Source organism: Syngnathus acus, chromosome 16, assembly GCF_901709675.1.
Source record: "Syngnathus acus chromosome 16, fSynAcu1.2, whole genome shotgun sequence".
Taxonomy (NCBI): domain Eukaryota; kingdom Metazoa; phylum Chordata; class Actinopteri; order Syngnathiformes; family Syngnathidae; genus Syngnathus; species Syngnathus acus.
Window position 1 is genome coordinate 9,298,405 of NC_051101.1, and position 10,578 is coordinate 9,308,982.

General features: G+C 39.5%; 1 protein-coding gene and 1 long non-coding RNA gene across 4 annotated transcripts; both read right to left on the bottom strand.

Moving 5' to 3' along the window:
- Positions 1-1,508: 1,508 nt before the first annotated feature.
- LOC119136026 lies at positions 1,509-7,053 on the bottom strand. Of its 3 annotated transcripts, none has more exons than XR_005100660.1 (3): positions 6,736-7,053; positions 2,736-4,331; positions 1,509-1,983 (listed from the first exon to the last, which is right to left on the bottom strand). It is a non-coding gene; the product is annotated as an uncharacterized LOC119136026 (long non-coding RNA). The 3 variants fall into 3 exon arrangements; XR_005100661.1 differs by having other exon boundaries at positions 4,258-4,331; positions 6,736-7,047; XR_005100659.1 differs by lacking the exon at positions 2,736-4,331 and having other exon boundaries at positions 6,736-7,035.
- A 950-nt stretch (positions 7,054-8,003) lies between these two features.
- twist1b (twist family bHLH transcription factor 1b) lies at positions 8,004-9,960 on the bottom strand. The gene is made up of 2 exons (XM_037274107.1): positions 9,255-9,960; positions 8,004-8,541 (listed from the first exon to the last, which is right to left on the bottom strand). The coding sequence occupies exon 1, from the start codon at positions 9,797-9,799 to the stop codon at positions 9,281-9,283; it is 519 nt and encodes a 172-aa protein (XP_037130002.1). The 5' UTR covers positions 9,800-9,960; the 3' UTR covers positions 8,004-8,541; positions 9,255-9,280.
- Between the last annotated feature and the right edge of the window lie 618 nt (positions 9,961-10,578).

Consider the following 10,578-nt stretch of genomic DNA (forward strand, 5'->3'; position numbering starts at 1 on the left):
TTGGGTCGGTGTTTAAAGACGAAAGCTTCCCTGTTGGATGGTCAATTTGGGTGGTGGATGAGGCCAATAAACGAGGGTGTTTGAGTCCATTTGAGTTACGTTATGTTCCATTTTTCAAAACTGTTTTTTGACAACTTTAAGCCTAGCCAAGTGTTTTTGTGGCCAAACCTACCCAGAATGACGCATTAGCAATCACTTTCAATTTATCTCAACATAATTTTTTTCTAAAGACCCTGCCTGGTGCCTGTGAATTCAATCAAAGGAACAATGAAATATAATAACACCACATTCATCATCTCAGTGGGATGCCAGGTGGGCATTGTGGTCTGAGAATATTAAAAAATATACTGAGAGCATTTCTGTGCTAATGATACTTTATAGGCTGCGGTATTAATTCTATGCTATGATCTTCATGCTACCGGGAATTGTAAATGAATGTGAACCTTACGCTGCACTAACAGGTGCCTGGACACCCTTCTCTTTGCATTACACGGAAAAAAAAAACATAAATAAAATTCACAGTAGGTGCCTGTGTGACCATGTCCTTATTTCACATTAGTGTGGAGGTATATTGCGTGGTCTTTTTTTTTTTTTTTAAACAATTTAACATTCTTTGGAGTCCCTTTGCCTACATATGTTGATTTGAAATCATCACAGAGTAAAAAATGTCAAAAATTCAAGCAGTTGGTGCTTTGCATGTTGTGCAATAACAATGCCAATTTATGATTGAATTATTTTGATGTCTGTATGTGAATTTATCGCAAAGCCCCTCGGAAAAACATTCTTTATAAATGAGTGTGAGTGCACTGTAAATAATTTCCCTTTGTTTTGGTAGTGTTTTCAAATTTAACGATTTTCAAGTCATTAAGTGGCTTATCAAGTGTGTCTGAGTGGGTTGCTGTTGCTCTTTCACGGGTCAGAGAACGCTCCAAATCAAAGAAGGTGGAGGCAGAGGTTGACCAAACACTTTTTTCATGTAAAACGTTCTGCCAAACACCAGTCGTCCTCTTTGAACTTGATTTACTACGAAGGTCATCTGCTGAGAGGAGCACCCCGATGACAAGCAGATAAGCAGGGCTTTATCTTTATCAGTCACCTGTGGTGGGGTGATCAGCAAAAAGTGCAGCCTGACTCTGAAATTTTTTTTTTGAGACTTTATTGGGTATTCCTACATATACGTTTACATAATATTTACATTACGGCTTAATGGATTTTTTTGTAGGGTATTTAAAACTTTTCCAAGACCCAGCATGCATGTTATGCAACATCACTGACATATACAATACATAACACAGCAGACTTCAATGTATTGCAACAAAAAGGAATCAAAAGGTAATTTACCAAAAGGTTGCCAGCTTGATGTTGAATATACAAGTTTCAGATTGATAACTAGGTTTATGGGATTTACAATTGTACACTGGCGGAGTTAAGATTTTTTCCTTGGGGGGGGGACATGGGGGGGCCAAGAATATCTTGGTTTGTCCGCAAAACAAAAAACGTTTTATTTATTTTTTAACAAAACCTCATTTTTAAAAAAAGAAATAAATAAAAATGCTGGAATTTTGTAAAATACTCCCAGAAAAATCTGAAAATACCAAAGAGTCAATCATCTGGCGCAGCCTTCCAAACGTGGTAAACTAAACTCCGAAAGTGCTCCAGTTTTTACGCCGAGCGTACCTGCGCCTGCTCACCAAAATAGGATTTACAAAGCTAAACATTTTCCTTTCTGTCATCACAAGCATTTTTGTGTAGATTCCGTGCACATGTGAACTCCCAAATTGTCGCCCAAAAGACAAATGTTCAATCCACAAACATGGCTGACATGCTGTATACATAACATTCAGCGTAGAAACAAATCAAATGTCTTCAATGTGTAGCGTTCCGTTTTTTTTTTTTTACATGAACTAAATTCTCATATGACTTCTTCTTGACATCCAAATGGTTCCTTTATCAGAGGGATGGTGTGTCGCCATGACGCCCCAGCTGGAATGTCAGAGAGGACAGTCAAATCTTCAGATACACATTACAACCAAGCAACACCACACAACAAACACAAGCCTTGTTATTACGTCTCACCACAGTAAACAATGGAAACATTGGAGTCGGTTTTCATCGTGGAATGTTCTATTATGTTCTTATGCTTTCTGAGCCTGCACCATGTACAATCTCTTAGTGCCCTGGGATATGTTAAATTTGACACCATATAAACTCTGTTGATTTTGATAAACACAATAGCATACTTCATTGCATGTTTACACCACACGTCGTCATTTTTTAAAATATTTGTGAAATTGAGCACTGCTCTTGTTGATTTTTGCCAACCTTGAGTGATTATAGCACATTAAGCCAATATATGAGCACAGAGTTCTTGAGTTCAGGCTTTTTGCTGTTTATCAAGATGGTTAACCTGTTTATTACTCATATGAGAAAGTGCCATGCATGAATTTGTAGCTTTATAATTGTAATTCATTTTAATATGTAGCACTTAATGTATTTTACATGCAGTTAAAGAATGCTTTGCCTGTAAAGTTAATAAATGGGTTACTATGGCAACAACTACTGCAACTGAATGAGGGATTCCATCGCCATTATTTCCTATGAGGAAAATCGTCTCTAAATCCAAACAGGAGGTCGCCCAGCGTCCCGTAACTGATTGCGTTCAACCTCAGAACTGTATTTAGGCTTTAATACCACATTTTTTTTCCTCTTTCGTTCAAAAACTCAAGGAAACTCACATGTAGTGCATTTCCCTCTCCAATTTATTGACATAAGCGCCGAGCGTCTGCTCAAGAAGAGGGTGTTGATGGTCAATTTGACTTGCCTCGCTTCCACAAAAGAATCCCGCCTTCCTGGAATCCACTTAACGGGATAAGAGTGTTTGAAACTGTGTCGCAGCAACAGGGGGATCTTTGTAAGTGGAGGTAATGACACGTTAATTATCAGTGTGAGCCCCGCTATTGGTGGGCCACCAGGTTAATGAAGGCACATGGGATTAATACCCGGGGAGTCAAGCGCCTTCAGGGACAGGATCAGGAATTGGCTGTGTCTGTAATCCCCTCTGGCAATGCGGCTTTCTCTCTCGACTGCAATAAAAGGACAAATTGTCTTCTGAATGCATTTGCTTTCAAGAGGATGTGCACGGCGCTTGTATGATGGATCAGGCCTCTCTTATGCACTTACACAATCGAGAGCCAGACCCAAAACTCTTATCAAAGTTAAATCAAGGTCTCTACTATCAGTTATAGCAACAGATTTATTTATCGGAGTTGCATCACACGGGCACGTTTCATCACATGCTGGAAGCGTATATTGATGGCAAATGAAAGTTTTGAGACCGAGGCTACCAATTTTATTTGTGTAATGCTATGCAGTGCTGCAACATTGCAAAGTACAACAACAAAAATTGTTAAATAAATTGGGTTCCTAATGATGTGGCCAGTGAGTGGCGATTACAAAGTGTGAGGTATTAAGATATTGAGCTGGTTTAACTCTGCGTGTGTTTTGTTTTTTGGCCTTTTTTGCAGCATTTATTCCGTTCACTGAGCGTTAGAGGCTGAAGTTATTTTGCTTTTGCGTTTTCTTTTTTAACAGGCTAAAATATATCACACTACATATTCCTATTTAATCCTACAAAATATTTTTAGTAAATTTTTTTTAGTAGAATCCAAGGTATGTTTATTTTGATTTCCAGTTGTTAACATATTTTTACCCACATCTAACAGTACAGAATGCTCAATAGTTTATTTAAAAAAAAAAATCCTCAATTGATGGTTTATAAGTTTTACAATGATCATTTCCTATGGGAAAATATGTCTTGAAATCAGTGGCGGTCGACCTGTCCCACAACTCATTATTTCCCCTCAGAGATTCCACTCTATATAAATATAATTCACATCTATTCGATGTGTGTATATAGATCTATAAACATATATTTTATATAAACAACATCTTGATTGAACATAAACAAGAACATTTGAAATGGTTTGATCTGGTGTTTATACTTCCGAGAGGGGCCCTCTATTTATGGGCAACCGACGACCACAAATAATCATCGCCTTTGAGCCCCCAAAATCTGATTTTATCATCTGCAAAGTTTTGCACGGCCTTTGTGTACGCTCACGCCGCCTTCTGATTGCCTGTTTATTATTCCAGCTTTTCCACTGAGCCAATGGGGATGTAGCCAATTCCAGGAGGTGCCAAGCCTTTTCCCAGCCTTTTCCTGTCCGTGACATCATTGTGTACTCCTCCTAAACATACTGATTTGTGTCTTGTCTGCAGCCTGGGTGGCACGCATCACACGCGTCCGAGGTCGAGCAGGTTTCCACCGGACCCTTCAGAAAGGTATCAAAGGATTCAAATCAGGTTGCGCGTCTGAGTCATGGCGTCATCCCTCACCACGAGACAGCCTTTGGCTCTGATGAAAAGCTGCGACGCCAAATTATGAGCTAAAATATGTAATTTTCCAAATGAAAAATGCATTACGTCCCCAAGCCTTGAAACTGATTTATAAAAGCAAACACGTGCAGCCAAAAACATACCACGTATTCTTATTTTGCTCACTTAAATGTAGATTTCTACTAAAAGAGATTTTTTTGAAAGCAAATAACTTCTGTTAATGTTTTGGTTTCTTTTCTCTCCGGGATGTAATCAATCTGCAAATTTGAGCAGCAATCAGCTAACGCAGGTCAATATTTTTAGGAGAAAAGGGATTCTCAAAGTGGGGTAGTCTTTTACTTTGTGGTATTACTACTAGTAATACCACAAAGTAAAAGACTCACGACAGTGAGTTATTTGAAATGTTTCGGTGAAATAGATTTGCATTTAATCTTTAAAAAACAGCTTGTTTGTGAACTTGCACTTATAGGTGTAATTTTGATTTAATTTTAATGTGCATTACACGTTGTCATTATTCACTAGGGAAGTCAAGTCAACTATTTTCTTTAAATGTTCTATGCAGCCCGAATTGCGGCATTCAATCTGATCATTATTTTGTCACTTGCTGTTGGCTGAAAAGGAAATCGCAGTGCCAAAAAGCTGAACTTGCAAATGTCACATGACCAAACTCAGAAAACAGGTGACTTGTTGTTACCTGAGACCTTAGGCACTGCAATGTCATTTCCACTTGACAGCAAATGGCAAAATGGCTGGACTCTGAGATGTCTAAAAACGGTACATTTGGAAACTTAATAAATATTCTGTGTTCAGTGAGGGTGCATTTAACATATTAAAGACTTCCTCCTTTAGAAGACCTAAGTATTCTTTTGAGGTGGTATTTGATGTTAAATGTTTGGGAACCAATCCCCCAAATCTGTCATTCGTGGCTATGATTTTTCTACTGTACGTCTTTGTGTCAGTATGCCAACTGTCAAAATGACAAATTGCATCCTGCAAGGCTTATGCCGCATCGATTACGGGGGCTTGAGAATGCTAATTGTTATGATCTCCTTTACTACCATCGGATTTAAGTTTTTCTTTTTAAACTACCTGCTGTCTAGTTAACGACATTATAATAAGCATGAAATTGCAACTTCTATTTTTTTTATTTATTGTTAAACATAATTCATGTCACTAATGGAATTTTTAAATTACTTTATAAACACACGGCCCCTGGGCAATAAAATAGCAACCTATTTGGAACATTTATTTATTTATTTATTTAGGGCCAAACCTTTTGACCTACATGCTCTTTATATATAATTATACATATAAAATTGAAAGTTTTGGTTCAATATTACACAAAACCTGATTTATAAGTGTTAGCTGTACATTAGTTATGATAAAAGTATGTGCGAGTGTGCATGGCGGTTTTGTTTTATTTTTAGGTTCTCTGGAAAATTTTACTCTCAAGCCACAGACATGTTTGAAGCTGCACCTGCTCTTTTCTGAAAGAGCCAGCAAAGAACTTTGTATTTATGCACACATGGTTCCAATATTCCTTTTCTTGACGCATAGATTAACATTGACACTGTTTTTTTTAAATCCAGCATAATTTATTGAGTAAATGTTTAATTATATTTTAAATTCAGAAGAACAGGAAAGAGGACAAACTTAGCTAATTAAAATTGATAGGCCACAATTAGAAATAACCTAAGAAATCACACGAGTCATTTATAGTGACAATATATTCAAAGGTAACGGGGGAAATTATATTCTGATACGTATATGGGACTGTTTGAAAAATATTTTCAACAAATAGAAAATGATTATTTATTTTAGATCTGGTGATACTACTAAGATGATAATGCTAATCACATACTATTTGTTCTTGATATCAGTATGGCTCTTATTTGTTACTTTTAGCTCAGGTATCAACGTTACAGAACATACAGTAATTTGTTTTCTCCCCCCCCCCACAAACCGTATAAAGTTAATCTGATTTTTTTTTCATGTTGAATTATTGTACAGTCATAGAATCAAGTGAAATATATAGCTGTTAATTAGATACTGTCACTACTAAGCCTGGTTTTAGTTTCCCTCCTCAAACAGCTGCATGAAAATTCTCATGCGCCCCACTAAGACACTCACGTGCACACACGCACACGCACGCAAACGCGCACACGCACGCAAACACGCACACACGCACACAGCTTGGATAGAGTTGACCTCTTTACAGAAATTCCCAAATCTCTACACGTGGCATAATTCATAAATTCATCAGCACTTACAGTACAAAACGCAGGCATGCAATCTTTTCCAATACATTTAAATACATCACATTTAATTCGAATAACCTACCTTTTTTTTTTCCCCCACATGCAGATGAGCCCACGTCCACTTCCCAAAACCCACGCGATCATTCAGATAAAAATCCATTGAATGGCTGATAAGCGTGATGTCGGGCTCGGTTCGGCTCCAGTTCGGCGTGTCATGCGGGTTCCCTCCGTCCGTGCACTGCGATGCAATGCACTGTGAGAGCCTCACTACACTCTGAACATCTGCTCATTTCACGTGACTTTTTCCTTCCCCAAAAAAAGAAAAAAAAAAGCCTAACATCTGTTCTAAATAGGTTTCATTCTGTGTGCCTCAATTGGCAACTGCTTTCTGAAAAGAGGAAACATATTTAAGATTGCTTCATCCAGGGGAAAAGGTGTTTTTAATTTGGCGTTAGTTCAATTTCAAGGCTAGTGTGGTGCGTTCAGAGCAATAGGAATATAAGATTATTATGATAGGTAAATGTAAAATTCACCAAGTCAATCGAGGGCCTGTGGATGTGTTTGTGGGTTTGTGGCGTCCCCCCTCCCGCCCACGCAAACGGCAAAAGTGGCCCCCTAGTCCACGCTACCTTCACGGCCTCCTTAAATTTCATAGACATCTGGGAATTCCATACATGCCTCGAAGGCCAATTACACACCTTCAAACGGTCACGGCTTTCTTTTTGGACAGTGAGAAAAACTTTCCCACGTCACCTAAACGTTTCACAAAGCGGTGACGGCACGCACCGGGACACCGGAAGTCGCTTTATATCATGTTGGTTCATTTATCCACGTAAACTGTAGTTTGGAAAAAACTAGTCAGTTTATGTACCGACGCAATTTAGATGATTAGAATATCGGAACGATAAGAAAATGCATTCGCTGCACTCCGGATGCTAGGTTTTTGTTAACGCAGCATCGATAGTTTACATTTACAATATTTGAGCTGAGAAAACAAATGAATAAATAAATAAAATGAAATTAAACGAAAACACTTAGCATGTTGACACGTGTTCTCTAGTCTTTATTTGTTTATGCGAATGTGTGGGTACAAGCCATGACTTTAATTTACACGCAAAGGAATACTGGAGCAATAAATACGTCATTTTGTAAATGTATATTAAGGCAGTGTATTTTGCAGTTACTTCTTTTCGTTTTATCTTGCAATTGTATATGTAATCAAAACTTTTTTTGAGGTGGCATTTTAATCAATCTGCTTTTGTCATCGTGCCAGATCGTTTCTCACGTGCATCTTAATACCCTGACAAACGATCGTCAATTAGAACGAGCAAAGAAAAATTAAGGCAAAAATATTCTCGTTTTCTTTATTGCAAAAAATATACAAACATTTACAAAAGTGATAATAAAAATAGGAATGTATTTATATTTCAGACACAGGATGTATTCCTAATTGTAATACCAATAAATAAATAAATGTTTTCTGAAAATATTTTTTGCACAGGTTTGATCCACAAAGACAGCCTTATATGTGGGCTACACCACCAGTAGAGAATTACACACACACGCGCACACCCACGCACGCACGCGCGCACACACACACACACATGCAAGTTACACTGCCTTGCTTGCAGAAATAAGTCCCAATACATGTAGTAAAAGCAATTCTTCTTAACAGGCGTCAGCCGTGCTATATTCAACATTCGTCGTCAACAACATGTAAATACACCGTCAACAGAGTGGGTGGTGTGAGGGGGCTGCAAAAACAAACAAACAAAAAATCCCCTACAGCATCTCCGTGGTCTTTGCTTTAAATAGTGATCCCATGTATCCAGCATTGGACTCCAGGTATGTCCCGTCAGAATGTGAGAAGTTTAGAATCAGCAGTCACCTGTGAGGGTCAACCGCACACACAATGATTTAAGTCTCAGGTTCTTGTATTGGATGTCATTGCAATCAGTTCAGAGTGTTATTTTACTTGCACGTGACACATTAGAAAAAGACTATTTGCATCATGCATTTCAACGACATACAAAACATATTGGGGCATTTCCTAACATGCATTTTAATTGAACATGTTTGACATTTTATTTGGAATAATTATTGACATTACAATTTAGTTGCATAACAAATATTAGAGAACCTTATAATGCATTGTATTAAAAAATGTTTTACATTTTAGCCCAAAATGTAACTATAACTGCCATTTTGTCTTGTGCTATAGTTGGGAGAAAAACAATTTGCATCAGGTAGTTTGCCTGGTTGTTTCCTGTACTATAATGTGGAGAAGTCGTCTATATAGTAGATATAATAATGCATCATGCATTTTCAAGGTGAACACAAATATTTGACAATATGCACGATGCACCACAGCAAAGAAAAAAATATGCATTCTAGCCATTTCTGGGAGAAACAAAATAAGCAGGCATGCATTTTAGTCGGGGAAAAACTATATTTGACAATATGCATAACGTATTTTGCACGGAAAAATAGGCATGCATTGATTTTAGCGGAGGGGCGGGGGGGCTATATTGGACTATACATTAGCAAAGAAAAAAACATGCGTGCAATCTAGTGGGGGAAAATAACGGCGGCCCTGCCTACCATGTTGGGCCAGAGCCGTCCCGGTGCTAGTGAGATGTGGACATGGACCAGGCGCCCTCCATCCTCCACACGGAGAAGGCGTAGCTGAGCCTCTCGTGGGCCACATAGCTGCAGCTGGACATCTTGGCGTCCAGCTCGTCGCTCTGCAACACCTGGCACAGGAAGTCGATGTACCTGGCGGCCAGTTTGAGCGTCTGTATTTTGCTCAGCTTGTCTGAGGGAAGCGTGGGGATGATCTTGCGCAGGGCCGCGAACGCCTCGTTGAGCGACTGAGTCCTCTGACGCTCCCGCACGTTGGCCATGACTCGCTGGCTCTGGAGTTCCTCGAGGGACTGCGGGCTGCCGCTGCTGCTCGATTTCTTGCCTCGCTTCCCCCCTGCCGCGATCGGGCTGTCCGAGTCTTCAGCGGCTTGTTTCCTGCTCGGCCTGCGCTTCCTTGCGCTTCTTTTGGGCTGGGTGTCCGCCTCCCCTTCGCTGTTGCTCAGGCTGTCCACAGGGGAGACCGGGGAGCTGCTCGACTCTTCCCCCAAATTTTCCTCGGACATCTCCACTCGCCACACGAAAATAGCGCGCCCCCTCTAAAAGAGTCCAAATATTACCTCCCTGTCATCAAGTCTTCTGGTTAGTCCACCTGGAGGTCTGTGCAGTCAGAAGACGCCAAAGTATCCATAGATAGGCCTCCGGGAGGACAAATCTTCTGACACTTGAGAAAGTTGGCCTCATCTTATAGGCTGAAAACTTTTTGGGAAGGCACGCGATTGGACGAGACGGCAAGCGACGTCATTCGAGAGGTGGGCCTTCTTGTGACAAAAGAAATCCAGATAACGGTGCTCTATCGTTACATCATAGTAGGAAACAAAATCGTTGTTTGCTTTTGCCTTTATCTATCTATAAATAAAATAGATCTATCTATCTATCTATCTATCTATCTATCTATCTATCTATGCATTGTCTGTCTGTCTGTCTCTCTGTCTGTCCTTGTCTCTGTCTCTCTGTCTGTCCTTGTCTCTGTCTGTCTGTCTCTCTGTCTGTCCTTGTCTCTGTCTGTCTCTCTGTCTGTCCTTGTCTCTGTCTGTCTCTCTGTCTGTCCTTCTCTCTGTCCTTCCCTCTGTCTGTCTTTCTGTCTGTCTCTCGGTCCAATATTTTGACCCTCTCATGCAGCTGGTAACCAAAATAGTACAGTTGCACACCACTTCAACCACAGTATTATTGGATAGCATATTATTACATTAAAACCTCAATCATATCTGCATATTATCACCCTTCACTTTACATCTGTTTATGACACATCAACATATTTCCTAAACCTTTTCATGTTTCAAGC